The sequence below is a fragment of the Hylobates moloch genome, unplaced genomic scaffold (genome assembly GCF_009828535.3).
Source record: "Hylobates moloch isolate HMO894 unplaced genomic scaffold, HMol_V3 SCAFFOLD_15, whole genome shotgun sequence".
Taxonomy (NCBI): domain Eukaryota; kingdom Metazoa; phylum Chordata; class Mammalia; order Primates; family Hylobatidae; genus Hylobates; species Hylobates moloch.
The window spans coordinates 97827668-97841962 of NW_026652290.1; the positions used below are offsets into that span (position 1 = coordinate 97827668).

Sequence of the window (14295 nt, forward strand, 5' to 3'; positions counted from 1 at the left end):
AAAAAAAAAAAAAAAAAAAAAAAAAAGTGCAAAAAATTAGCCAGGCACGATAGTGCGCACCTGTGGTCCCAGCTACTCCCTGACATGGGAGGCTGAGGTGGGAGAATCACCTGAACCCGGGAGTTCGAGGCTGCAGTGAGCCATGATCATACCACTGCACTCCAGCCTGGGGGACAGAGTGAGACTCTGTCTCAAACTATATGTATTAAACAGAAAAAAGAGAGAGAGAGAGAGAGAAAGCAATTCCTCTGGAAATTCTCCTCCTTGAAGAAAGACCGACGGAGGCTGTTCTGCCTCTAACACTTCTCCCTTACTTGGTAACCTCCCTCCAGCTTACAAGGTAGCTTCAGGCTCAAAGTGCCCCAGGTGCAACAGAGGTTTCCCTTAACCCCATGGGAGACATGGCCATTCCCGTTTTACAGGGCAGGAGTCTTAGGCTGGGAGGGTTTAGGGGAGCTGAGTGAGGTCCCACAGCAGAGCACAGACAACTCCGTGCTGCTCTTCAATGGCCCCATCTGACCCCACATGACCCCTCCCAGCTGCACAGGGTGCCCGGACCCTGCCTGCCTCTGCTGGCCCTGGGCCCACGTTTCTTGGGCCACAGCTCTCTCTCTACAAAGACTGCTTTGAGCCCCTCTGGCTCCAGGCCTGGCTGAGCCCTGGCACCGGACACAGCCCAGTCCCTGGCGACGCCTGCGTGTCGCGGACCCCTGGGGACGTCTCCAAGGAGCCTTTCCCTCAGCCAGGAACGTCCCCCATCCTCTCTGCACTCCAGCAGAGGTCAGCAGGGCTAGAGAGGGGGAGGGAGGCCACGTGGGGAAGAAGCTCCGAGGTGGGCGGGGTTGTTCGGTGGGCGGTGCCATATGCAACCGGGTGGGGCGTGTGAGGTGTGGGCGGAGACATATGCTGGTGGGCGAATTAGAGGGCAGAGCCCGCTGGGGACGGAGTCATGCGCCAGCTGCCCGAGCCTGGGTTCCCAGGCCCACTCACCGTTCCTGGTCCAGTTCCTCCAGCAGCCGGATGGTGGCCCGGCTCAGCTCCCCAAAGCTGTCCTTGGAGGGCCCGGAGCCATGTACTGGGCTGCCCTCGGGGGTCCGGGCGGCAGGCTCCGGGCCCAGGGTGGGTGGCTGGAACTTGAGGTTGTACAGGCTGGTAATGTCCATCTGTAGGGCTGGATGGGCGGGGAGAGCGCGGAGGTCAGCGGCCCTGCCTGCCTTTCCCCCCAGCCTCCCCCGCTCCCTCTGCGGGTGGCCCCACCGCTCACCCTTCAGCTGCTCCAGCACCTCCGTCTGCCCCGAGGACACCAGCACTCGGGCCTCCTGCTCCAGTTTTCCCTGTAGGTGCTTCAGGACCTCCTGCAGGGGCGGGAAGGTATCGGCCACTGCACTGGGCTGCCAGGGGCCACCCCCCGGGACCCCAGCCCACCTCCTCCATGTAGGCCCCCACCTTCATGCCCGACGTCTCTGTCTCCAGCTTGGACAGGTGGCTGGAGTTGTCCCTTAGCTCCTGCCTCAGGTGGCTGTTCTCAGCCTTCAAGGCCTCCACCTGCCGCACCAGCTGCTCGTAGGGCGCCACGGAGCTCGCCATCTTCAGCTCCTGCAGCGTCTGGGATCACAGGGTCAGAGGGTTCAGCTGATGGTCTGGGGAGGGCGCGGTGATGCCTTCCGGACAGATGGCCCTGACCTAAGCCCCAGCCCTCCTGCCTGATCCTGGGTTGGGGGTCTCAGGCAGGAGTCACTGGTGTGGACAAGTACAGGCCCATGTGGTGCTGGCCAGGGAATCCGGGGCACAGAGGGGCAGGTGGAGTGAGAGATGGCCCCAATGGGAGACAGAGGGGCCAGCAGACAGACGTACAGACAGGTGAACATCCAACTGACCAGCCGACCGACAGACGATGGGTCGGCCTCTCCTTCCCAGCCCCCAGGACACATCCTGACAGCTGGACAAACACACAGACAGCTGGGACAGCCTAACCCAGCTAGCCGACTGGCCAGCCCAGCACCCCCAGGCTCACAGCCAGAGAGGGCGACAGACAGACAGACGGGACCCTCCCCCACAAAAGCAAGCCTGCCCAGAGGCTGACAGCCAGACACGCGGGGCAGACAGACCACCAGCTGTCCCTGCCGACGGACAATGCAAACGCCATGAAGGCCAGTGGGTGACACTAAGATGTGCAGAAACGGCAGGACAGATGGACCCAAGCCCACCGCCATCACCGCAGCAGCCCCACGCCCCCTCCATCGGTGGCTGGGCTCAGGGTGGCTACCTGTGTGACCCGCACCCCCTGCGCAGCCTTCAGCTGGTCCCTGCTGGCACCGGCAGCCCCTGCCCCATCCCTTGGCTCTGCCAGTGCCGCTAGCTTCTTTGTGCCTCTGGCCGTCCTCTGGCTCCGGCCAGGCCTCCTCCCTCTGTCCAGCTGGCCGGCGCCTCCTCCCTCAGCTCGGCCCTCCCGCCGGAGCCCCCCTTCACGCCCCCCTTCCCTCTTTGTTCCTTTCCCATCAGCGCTCGCCTCCTCCCTCTGCCTTTGTCTCAGACGCACCAATGGCAGCCCATCCCTCTGCCACCTCCCCCTGCCAGCCTGAGCCCCCTCCTCACACCGGCCCTGTCCGGCCCACCTGCTCCTCCCCTCCCTTCTCCACCTGGCCACATACATGTATTCACCCGTCATTCGTTCTCTGACCCCCAGGTGCCCCCTCATCCCCTCCCCTCCCACCCAAATGTCACCAGGGGCACAGCTGAGACAGGAGTAGGGGTGGGGGCTCAGTTCCAGGTGGGAGGATGGGTCAGGCTGTCCCGTCCTGCTCAGGGGACCCAGTGTGTGGCTTGCCATGTCATCTGGCTCCTTCTTGGTCTGTCCTGAGTCTCAGGGACCACCATCTGGCTGTTCCCAGAGGGAGAAACGAGGCCTTAGGAACCGAGGTCTGGCACCCAGACGCTGCCCCAGAGGGGCTGGAACGTCCAGGCTGCAGGCCCGACAAGACCCGCCCCTCTCTGGCCTCAGATTGCCCCTCTGAGGAACCTGCAGGGCAGGAGTGCCCAAGGGCAGGGTGGGAGGGGCACAGGGACTGGAAGTCAGGTGGCAGAGGCTGGCAGCCGTCACCTCCCACCCTGATCCGATGATGTCCAAGGCTGTTCAGGTCCCTGGTGGGGAACAGGCTTGGGGTTTCGGGCTACATACAGGGAGACCCTGGGGTCTGGCTCGAGCCCCATGTTCCAGCTGAGGTCACCATCCCATGCCCAGCCAGGTGGAAGGACCAGATGACGTGCAAAGCAACACATGTCTGCCTCCTGCTCCCCAAACCCAGGCCTCCCCCACATGGCTCTTCTCAGCTGACCCAAGCCAAGCCTCAGACACCTTCCCTCTCCCCACATTCGGTGGTCACTTCTGCATCCTCATCAGACTGAGCTAGTCCCTCCAAGCTCTGCCCAGCGGGATCGTGCCTCCCCCAGCTCCTGGCACCCCTCTGTCAGGACATTCTGATCAGCCTCTTCCTGGCCTCCCACAATCCCCCGTGCACAGCCAGAGGGAGCTTTAAATGTCACAAGTCAGATCCCATTTCTCCCATGCTCAAACACCTTCCATGGCTCCCCAGTGCTCTCAGGATAAGCTCTGACTCCTCCACGTACACCGCGACTCACTTAGAAGCCGGAGGCTCTCTCCTTTCAGGCCTTTGCACGTGCAGTTGCCCTGCCTAGAGCACCTTTTCTAAGTCCTGCCATCCCACACAGTGCAGCTTCTTCCACGAAGCTCTTCTGCCTACTTTTCACCCCCAGGTTGCATCGTGCAGCCTCCTGGGGGCCTTCCTGAGAGATCACTCCCTGAAGGCACCATGACTGGGGGCTGGTCTTATTGAGTGGGCTGCATTTCAGGAGAGGGAGGCACAGGTGTGGGAAGCCAGGCCCAAAGGGGCCTTTCTCCTTCCTTTAATCCAAACCCCCTCTTTCCAGAAAGGGAAACTGACGCCCAGAGAGGTGCAGCAACACCCCTGAAGACACACAGCAGGCCTGCCCATCCCTCCCTCCGATCACCTCAAGGAGGTCCGGATGATGAAGCCCGTGAGTGGGTGTGTGCGCAGGACCGGCTGCAGAGACGCTGACGCCCAGCTCACTGGGACTCAGTTTCCTCTCCAGCTCCCACCCTGGGGAAACGGAGGGTCCAGAGTCTGTGCTGACGGGCAATGCTGAGAGACGGGGATGGAAACTGCGACGCGAGGTGGAGGTCGCGCCCCCTGCCCTCCTCCCCGAGGACTCACACCCGCTTACTTGCAGCTGGGCTGGCGGGGCGCCCGGGTCTGGGGCCTCCTCCCTCTGCGCAGCTCCGCGGGCCCCACCGGAAATCCCGGCCCGGGGTGGCCTCGGAGCACGCGGGCTCCGGGGTCTCCGCGGCGCGGGCAGGGGCTCCGGGGCGGACAAAGCCCGGTCCCGGCCTGGGCAGGCGGCGCCGCTGCTCCCAGCGCTGGGCGAGACCACCGCGAGCGGGGGAGGATGCGGGATGAGGGATGCGGGTGAGACAGCCAATGAAGGCGCGGGAAGACGGGCTGGTGCCATGGCAACAGCCAATGGCGGCCCGGGGCGGGGACCGGCGGCAGCCGAGGGGCGTCGGGCCTCCGCGCGGGCTCGGGCTGTGAGTGCGGGGGGAGAAACCCCTCAAGGGAAGGGGGTGCCCCGAGGACCAAGATTCCTGTGTCCCCCACTTTACTGCAGGGTGCAACGGCCTCTTAAAACCTCCTGCGTCTGGATCTGCAGAATTGGAGAGTAAAACATCAAATCCTGGATGTTACATCAGCATCTTGGGGGGGGAGGGGTTTCCAGGGCAGTGGCCGGGCTGGGGCCAGGTCTGCCCCCACCCCACAGGTCCAGCCTGGCCTGGTGCAGATGCATCAGGGTGGGACAGGGTTCGAGTCCAGGCTGGAGCTCCCTGAGGGTCCTGCCCGGTGGGGACGGGAGAGGGGAGGAGGGGCAGGGCCACTGGGGAGCACCTGCGACGCTGCATCTCCCCACATTTCTCCCTGTCTCCCCAACGGAGCGTCAGGTCCTCCTGTAACTCCGTTGCTCTTCAGGTCCCTCTCTCTGTCTGTCTCCCCCTCTGTTCTCTGTCTCTCAATCTCTGTCTCCATGTGTCTCTGCCCCTGGTCGGTTGCACATATAATTCACCCTCGTGGACCGAAGGCCAGAGAAGGGAAGGGCCAGGGGTCCCAGGAGTCGCCATCTCCAGGTGTCCTGGATCCTCCATGGGTCCCTGGAAGCCATTTGAAGGTTTAACGCACAGAGCCCCTACCTGCAGCTCGGACACAGACTCACAGCACAGAAAGGGAGGCGACTGGGGCCAGAAGACGTGATTTTTTTCCGTGCTGGGCAGCCAGGGCAAATCATTCGCCGCTCAACTCTCATTTTCCTCCTCTGTAAAATGGGGAGGAGGCGGAAGGTTCTGCAAGGGCTGGTGCAGGGAATGACAGGAGATGGGAAGGTCTGAGCATTCAAGGCCCCGCAGACAAAGGCAAGGGAGGACTGTGCTGTTTTCTGTTGGGCCTTGAGCTGAAGACCTGAGGGCCTTGTCCTGGGCCAGCATTGCTGGGGGCTGAGAGCACTTAGGCCTGGCTGTCTGGGAGCCCCCAGAGCTGGATGCAGCTGTACCCACTGGTTGGGTCTGGGGAAGCAATGTAGTGGGCAGACACAGGGAATCTTTTTTCTTTTTTTTTTTTTTGAGACAGAGTCTTGCTCTGTTGCCCAGGCTGGAGTGCAGGGGCTCGATCTCAGCTCACTGCAAGCTCCACCTCCCGGGTTCACGCCATTCTCCCGCCTCAGCCTCCCCAGCAGCTGGGACTACAGGCGCCCGCCACCTCGCCCAGCTAATTTTTTGTATTTTTAGTAGAGACGGGGTTTCACGGTGTTAGCCAGGATGGTGTTGATCTGCTGACCTCGTGATCCGCTCGCCTCGGCCTCCCAAAGTTCGGGGATTACAAGCGTGAGCCACCAGGCCTGGCCTTTTTTTTTTTTTTTTTGAGACGGAGTCTCGCTCTGTCCCCCAGGTTGGAGTGCAGTGGCCCGATCTCGGCTCACTGCAACCTCCGCCTCCTGGGTTCAAGTGATTCTCCTGCCTCAGCCTCCTCAGTAACTGGGATTACAGGCACGTGCCACCATGCCAGCTAATTTTTGTATTTTTAATAGAGATGGGGTTTCACCATGTTGGTTGGGCTGGTCTCAAACTCCTGACCTCATGATCCGCCCGCCTTGAAGGGGATTTTTTTCTGGAGGCTAGGAGGCTGCCTTGAGAAGTGAACAGCAGTGATGAGGAGGAGAGGCGTTATAGGCTGAGGGAAAATCAATGCGTGCTTGGGACACAGGGGGTGTCTGGTGGAGCCATGGGGTAGGGCGCGTGGCGGGGTTTGACAGGTCAAGCCGGGGCAGAGCTGGGCGAGGCTGAAATGGGGTGGGGGATGCAGAACCCAGGGCCCTTGGCTTCAGCTCAGCCTTGCTGTCCCTGTGTCCCCCTGGGCATGTCTCTCTCTGGCCTCAGTTTCCAGTCTTGTTTACTGGAGGGTGGGTTGGATAATCCCTGCCTCTCCCCAAAGAAGAACTAAGTCCCACCTCCCTGTTTAGTTTCAGATGTCTCAGCTCCCCAGGCCTCCATCAGGCAGGGGTTTGGGGGATCCAAGGTCAGTCCTCTCCTTGTATATATAGGGAAACTGAGGCCTAGGCCAGGGAACACGTTGCCTGAGTTCACCTGTGCCAGCTAGGCCTCCGGAGTCACACTGAACCTCCCTCCATATCCCTCTGGGGGTGGCCAGGGCCTGGAGGGCTGAGGGTACATGGGGGCTGAGACCCCAAGACAAGATGCCCTTGGCCCCAAATCTCCAAAACAGTATGTACCTGAACAATCCCCCCCCACACACTAAAATCCTTGACCCTGTAAATCCTTGAACCACAGCCACACTCAGACAGCACTAGACATTTTAGAGCCACAAGAACCCCCCACAGCCCCCTAGGACTTCAGGAGGCTGAGAGGTCTCCCCCTTCTCCCATTGCAGAACGCAGGGCCTAGCCCAAGACCCCGGCCCAGGCTCCTCCCTGGGGTCCTCCACGCCCCCTACTGCTGCTGGGCTGAAGGGGAGGTTCCCTGAAATGCTCACTCCCCCACCCCTGTCCTGTGACACCTCCCGCAAGTCCGCAGCCTGGCACAGAGCTCACTCTTGGGAGTGTCTTTGAGCCTTCAGAGTGTGACCTCGAGCTGTCCCCCCCCCCCTTGATGCCTCCTCTGTGCCCCGGGCTAGAGGCAGAAACAGGGGCGGACCCCATCGGGAGCTGGGTGGGGACAGAGAAGGCACCAGGTCATCGCGGAAGGATAGACACGGGCCCGCCGCCGGCTGGGTGGCCGGGCAGGGCCCTGACCGGTGAGGAGGCCACTGGAGGTGGGGGAGGGGTGGGGTAGGCCGGTCCAGGCCGCGCCCTGAAGCCTGACCGCCGCTATGGGCCTCAGTTTCCCCGGCGGCGCGTCAGCAGACGTTCGCCTCCGTCAGCACCGCGGACAGCTCCCCGGCCCCTGCCCCGCGTTCTCTTGTGCACGCCTCCGCTCCGCAACGAGGCTCCGGCCTCGAAGCGTGACCTTGGGCTCCCCGCTGCACTCCCAAGCCTCAGTTTCCCCTCCAATGAGGGATGTCAGCGCCGCAAAATTCAGACGATTCCGGAGGCTGGAGAAGCGCTGGGGTCGGGAGCGGACGGATACGAACAGCAGCGGCGGCAAACGTCAAAGCAGGCCATACGCTCGCGCCCAGAAGGGGAAACTGAGGCCCAAAGAAGCTCAGGGCGTGGCCCAGGCCCCCACCCTGCGCAGGGCCGAGCCTCCGCAGGATGCCCCCGCAGCCGCCCCCGCCGCCCCCGCCGCCCCCGCTGGCGCAGCCTCGGCGTCGGCGCAGTGAGGCGGGGTCCGAGGGTCTCCTGCAGAGGCCGAGGGCTGGGCTGGGCGAGCGCTGCGCTTGCGCAGACCCGGGGGTGGGGGTCGCAGCGGCGCACCAGAGGGGCTTCCATCCCCGCCAACCTCCCGAGGCGGTTTCCCCGGCAACGGTCTCTACGGCGACGGCACAAGACCCCCGACTCTGCAGCCTCCGCGCTCTCGCCCCGTGAGACCCCGCCGCCGCGCCCGCTGTTCCCGCGGTGTGGACCCCGCCCCGTTCCTGCGCGGCCCGGAGCCCTCCCCAGCGGCCCGACCCCCGCGCCCTACCTGGTCCCCGAAGAAGGCCGAGTGCAGCAGGCTCAGGAGCCCCAGGAGCCCCATGGAGCCGCGGCCGCCCCGGACCCGCCGCGCCCCGCCCCGCCCCTCGGCCGCCAGGGTGGGGGTGCGGGACGCGGCCGGGGCCGCCCTGCGCCTGCGCGGAGAGGGGCGGGAGGGTCAGTCCGCGGGCCCGGGGCGGGGCTCCTCCCGAAAGGGGCGAGGGCGTCCCGTGGGGTCTGGAGGTGCTCGCGGGGGCTGGGGAGTCTCGCGGGACCGAGGCTGCGGAGGGGCGGCGGGAGTTCCGGGGATAGGAGAGAGGGGAGGGGACTCGCGTGGGCCGAGCGGCGCCAGGGTCCGGGTCCGACCACGGTGGGGAGTTCGAATGCGGAGGAGGCTGGGGGGCCCGAGGCGGCGGAGAGGAGGCCGGGTGGGGGTGGGGGCACGAGAGGTCCCACGGGGAATGGGGGTTGCGAAGAGCCAGAGGCGGCGTTGCCCTGCGGCTGCGGTCCGCTGCACGCGGACGGTCACCCTGCGGAAGCTCGGAACCACCCCCGAATCAGCCCGGCCTGGCTCGCTGAGGTTCATTAGTCATTCAGCAAACATCACCTGCGCACACAAGGCTTGCTGGGCGCCGAGCTGGGCGCGCGGGGAGCCGCCGTAAGGGGGCGACACCGAACGTGGACATTCATGCAACAAGCATTTATTAAGCACCTACTGTGTGCTGGGCCCCCTGCAATGAACAAAACAAAATCCCGGCCCTTGGGAAGCTGACGTGAACTAGGGGACTGCAGCGGGCTGGGAGAGACGCCAGCGGGGCGGGCAGGGCATGGGGAGCTGCTGGGGAGGTCGAACAGCCCTGGGGAGTGTTGGGGAAGAGTGCAGCCCGCGAGGGCAGTGAGGGCTAGGAGGCCCCGGGGCAGGTCGCGCAGGCCCTGCGGGAGGTGGGAGCCACCGCGGGCTGTGGGCAGAGCAGGGCCGCGCCCGGCTCCAGGCTCGCGGGCGCCGGCTGGCGGCTGCGGGAAGAACAGGCCGTGGGCGGTGCCGGGAGAGGAGGGCGGAGGCGGCTGCGCGGGTCGAGGGCTGGATGATGGGGTGGAAGATGGGGCCCGGGCAGGATGGGGGCTGAGAGGGGTGTTATGAATTGTGTTAAGTCCCTGGAAACCAAAGAACGAGCGGCCGGAGAAAGGGGCGCCGCTTTAGCAGGGCGGCGGGGACAGGCCACCTCCAGCAGGTGCCTCAGCTGAACCCTGGAGCAGGGACGGAGCCGTGCGGCTGCGGGGGAGGCTTCGGGGCCACCCAGGACTCTTGCTTCAGAAGTCAGGGGAGGGCGCCGGGTTCATTGTAAACTGCCGTCCAGGCGGGAGGCCGCGGGGATGTGAGAAGCGGCGGGAACCAGGACAGGGCCTGAAGGCAGCTGACCCGCAGCGCCGGGGCCAGACCTCAACCTGATGAGGACGGAGCTGCCTGTCTGAGACGGCACGGATGGGGCCGGGCAGGTCTGGGAGAGTCCACGCAGATTCTGGAGCGGGGTGTGGGACCAGAGGGTAGAAACAGAAGCGTGGGGCCGGGCACGGTGGCTCCCGCCTGTAATCCCAGCACTTTGGGAGGCCGAAGCGGGTGGATCACTTGAGGTCAGGAGTTCGAGACCAGCCTGGCCAACATGGCGAAACCCCGTCTATACTAAAAATACAAAAAATTAACCGGCGTCGTGGCGCATGCCTGTGGTCTCTGCTACTCGGGAGGCTGAGCAGAATCGCTTGAACCCAGGAGGCGGAGGTTGCAAGAGCTGAGATTGTGCCACTGCACTCCAGCCTGGGCGGCAGAGCCAGACTCCGTCTCAGAAAAAAAAGAAAAGAAAAAAAAGAAACAGAAGTGCGGATGTGGCCAGAGAGGCCTAGAGACAGAGCCTGGGCCTTGAGTTGGGAGTGGGGCCCGGCAGTGGCACCCTAGGGCTAGTAAGAGGCTCCCACCCCACCTCCTGGACACCCCCCAAATGCTTGTGGACCTAGGGCACCACCTGGCCACCAAGACATGTGTCTCTCTGAACCGGGGGTATCTTTTTGCTTTAAATACTAATACATATTTTCCCTGATCACACATGCTGGATTCCAACTGCAGAAAACCAAGGGAAGTACCCATTAGCAGCCACGTGCTGGCCAGGCAGGGGTGTGTGCAGGGAGAGCTTCTATGGACAGGAAACTTCCTGTAAAGGTCCGGACAGTAAATTTTCAGCGTCTGCCTGGCAGAAGTAATACAGGTATGAATGGGCACGGCTGGGTGCCAGTAAAGCTCTGCAAAAGTGAAGTGAGGCCCGGCACCCATTCCCATTCCGCTTTCCTCAGGGAGGGGCCCTGGAGCTTGTTCCCAGCTAGCTGCCTCATGATGGGCGCGGCCCCACACATCTCTGTGTCATTTGCTCTGCAGATGGACCTGGTAGCTCAAAAGCTCTGTCATTTCTTTTTTTTTTTTTTGAGACGGAGTCTCGCTCTGTCCCCCAGGCTGCAGTACAGTGCAACAATCTCGGCTCACGGCAAGCTCCGCCTCCCGGGTTCACGCCGTTCTCCTGCCTCAGCCTCTCGAGTAGCTGGGACTAAAGGTGACCGCCACCACGCCCAGTTAATTTTTTGTGTTTTTAGTAGAGACGGGGTTTCACCATGTTAGCCAGGATGGTCTTGATCTCCTGGCCTCGTGATCTGCCCGCCTCGGCCTCCCAAAGTGCTGGGATTACAGGTGTGAGCCACTGCGCCCAGCTCCATTTTTTTTTTTTAGACAGGGCCTCGATAAAGACTTCAAGTGTGCACCACGGTGCACCACTAGCACTTTTGATTTCTAATGCTCAGGGTTGAAAACCATGTTGCAGATAAAGCTGTTTCAGCGGGGCATCCACTCATTTCCCACTTTGCTTATCTGAGGCGAAAAGCACCTAACACCTCAGCAATTTTTTTTTTGTTTTTTTTTGTTTGTTTTTTTTGAGACAAGAGTCTCGCTCTGTTGCCCAGGCTTGTGCGCAGCACTTTCGGAGGCCGAGGAAGGAGGATCACCTGAGGTTGGGAATTCGAGAGCAGCCTGGCCAACATGGTGAAATCCTGTTTCGACTAAAAATACAAAAATTAATCAGGCATGGTGGCGTGCTTCCGTTAATCCCAGCTACTCGGGAGGCTGGGGCAGGAGAGTTGCTTTAACCTGGGAGGCAGAGGCTGCAGTGAGCCGAGATCGTGCCACTGAACTCCAGCCTGGGCTACAAAATGAGAGTCTGTCTAAAAAAAAAAAAAAAAAAAAAAGGCTGGGTGCGGTGGCTCAAGCCTGTAATTCCAGCACTTTGGGAGGCCGAGACGGGCAGATCACAAGGTCAGGAGATTGAGACCATCCTGGCTAACACGGTGAAACCCCGTCTCTACTAAAAATACAAAAAAATTAGCCGGGCGTGGTGGTGGGCGCCTGTAGTCCCAGCTGCTCGGGAGGCTGAGGCAGGAAAATGGTGTGAACCTGGGAGGCGGAGCTTGCAGTGAGCAGAGATCGCGCCACTGCACTCCAGCCTGGGCAACAGAGCAAGACTCCATCTAAAAATAAATAAATAAAAAATAAAAAGAATTCTGAATGCTGACAACCGAGACTACAATGAGCCCTGCCTGCACACGCCTTCCCTCCCTCTCCTCAAGCTGGACCTGGGGTGGGCCTTTGAAGCTGGGTCCCATACAAGCTTCTGCTGTTCACGCTGAAGTGAACCTGGCCAGTGCTGCCCAGAGGCCTCCGGCGGCCACCTAGCAGCTAGACTGTAGCAGGATGAGCTGCAGACAAAACTACTCAGACACTGAATTAAAGAAGAGGTTTTTATTCGGCCGGCAGCGTCGGCAGACTCACGTCTTAAGAGCCGAGCTGCCCGAAAAAGAAATTCTTGGCCTTTTTAAAGGCTTACAACTTTAAGGGTGAAAGGGTGGTGATACATCAAGCAAGCCTGGGAAATGTGACTGGGGGCTACACCCATCAGCTAACAGAATAAAAAGTTTTACAATAATGCTTTTTCATACAGTGTCTGGAATTTACAGGTAACACCAGTAGTGTAGGTCAGGGGTTGATATTATTACTTTTTTTTTAACTCCTTGCACCAGGTGGTGGTGCCAAGATTGTCTGGCTATTTATCTTTTGTTTTTTTCCCAACTTTTTGCATTTTCTCTCCTCCTGTCTTGTGAACTAGGCAAGGTGGTGGGAGGAAGGCAGCAGGAGTAGTAGTGGTCTCCTTCCTTCAGACCACACTCTAAACTTTGGACCGTTGGTTTCAAGCCCAGGTGGGTTCAGGTCAGCCCATAGGTGAATTTTCAAATATTCTACATATCTCAGGAGCTGCCAGCCAAGACTCACCCCCACTACTGACTACCCAGCCATGTCCAGTGGAGGGCTTGAGAGGCACAGCTGAGTGAGTGCAGCACTGTCCCACCGGCTGCAGGCCCCTCTGTACCCCACCCAGGCAGGTCCGGTCCCATCGACTCATGCTGCCTGGGGGGCTCACGCTGTACTGGAGCTGAGCTTATAACCCTGGGCCGTCCTTCCTCTGTCCAACCCACCTTTTCTCAATCAGAGAGAAAAACACGGACCCACACTTTCTCCGTAACTTGATTCCAAACCGAGAGGTAAGAACATGAGCAAATCTTATTCTTTTTTTTTGAGGCAGAGTCTACCTCTTGTCGCCCGGGCTAGAGTGCGATTTTTCACCTCCTGGGTTCAAGTGACCCTCCCGCTTCAGCCTCTCAAGTAGCTGAGATTATAGCCACATGCCACCATGCCCAGTTAGGCTAATTTTTTTGTATTTTCGGTAGAGACAAGGTTTTACCATGTTGGCCAGGCTGGTCTCGAACTCCTGACCTCAGGTGATCCACCCACCTCGGCCTCCCAAAATGCTGGGATTACAGGCGTCAATCACCGCGCCTGGCTGCAAATCAGGCATAAATTTGAAGATAGAGCCAGGTGCAGTGTCTCATGGCTGTGATCCCCACACTTTGGGAGGCAGTGGGAAGATCACTGGAGCCCGTGAGATTTAGGCTGCAGTGAGCCATGATCACACCACTGTACTCTGGCTGGGCAACAAATTAAAAAAAGTGGAGAGACATGATAGAAGAGGGCCCACAGGAGGCTGTTGTGGGGCATTTGAGGGTGAAGGTGGGGCTCCTCACATCTCCCCTGCCCTCACCTGCCTGGCTGAGCTCTCACCCTCCTGTCCACTGCCCAAGGGGAGGCCCCCCCCACATCCCTGGGCCGCTCTGCTGGGTGCTTAGTGAGCAAAGTTACCACCTTCCACCTGGGCTGAGGGTGACTCCAGCATTGAACAGGGTTGTTCTCACGATGTTCTCCAACCCAAGTATGGCCATCAGAGAGCCCACAGAGGGCTGCACGGTGCCCCCCACCCACAGGCATGGCCACTTTGCCCTGTTCTTTCAAACATCCTGTGCAAAGGAGACAGAGCTGCCCAGGCCATGGATGGTGCAGCCTAGCCACAGGGCATGGCTCTGTCCTGGATGCGAAGCCCCAGGCTCGGGGGATGGGGCTGGCTGCAGCCATGGAGCCTGCTGGGAGAGGAGACCCCACCAGCGTGGTGTCAGGAGGAGAGTCAGGAGCTTCTAAGAAGCCAGGCAGGGGTGAGAATAGAAGGAAGGGGCTTCAGGTGGCCCAACGGTTCCTGCTGCTGCTTCACTTCCTGCGGGAACCCTCTGCAGGACATGAGGGAAGCCAGAAAGGAGAGTCCAGGCCAGATGGGGGCTTGAGAAGGGGCTGCACTTAGCCCAGGAGTGGCCCCCTCTACGTGGGGCGCCCAGAAGACAGCGTGAGGCCAGGCAGCTGCCCCGAGGTCAAGAATGCTGAGGGGGCCAAAGGGACGGGGCTACACCTGGGCTTGGGCACCCAGCTCCACAGCTGTCCCTGCAGACAGGAGGAGGGGCGGCCGAGTTGGGACGGGGCCGGCACAGCTGTCAGTCTTAGACACACAGAGACCATCCATGCAACACGACCACACACCCCTAAACGTCCAACCTGAACCTCCTCACACCACGAACCTGAACCAGGCCCAGGCCCCTCCGAGAGCCCCGGACGCCGGG

At 61.1% G+C, this 14295-nt stretch overlaps 1 protein-coding gene across 5 annotated transcripts in view; it reads right to left on the minus strand.

Annotated features, from left to right (window-relative positions):
- APC2 (APC regulator of WNT signaling pathway 2) overlaps positions 1-8315 on the minus strand; it is a 25589-nt gene extending 17274 nt beyond the window's left edge. For 2 of the 5 annotated variants that reach the window (XM_032178435.2, XM_032178434.2), the window contains exons 1-4: positions 2267-2460; positions 1447-1605; positions 1265-1355; positions 991-1171 (exon numbers count right to left, since the gene is read on the minus strand). In XM_032178435.2, the coding sequence (XP_032034326.2) occupies positions 991-1171; positions 1265-1355; positions 1447-1587 (413 nt within the window). In that variant the 5' untranslated portion in view covers positions 1588-1605; positions 2267-2460. Of the gene's footprint in view, positions 1-990; positions 1172-1264; positions 1356-1446; positions 1606-2266; positions 2461-4255; positions 5251-8218 lie in introns of those variants that run through there. The other 3 variants (XM_032178438.2, XM_032178436.2, XM_032178440.3) reach the window with 3 other exon arrangements.
- Between the last annotated feature and the right edge of the window lie 5980 nt (positions 8316-14295).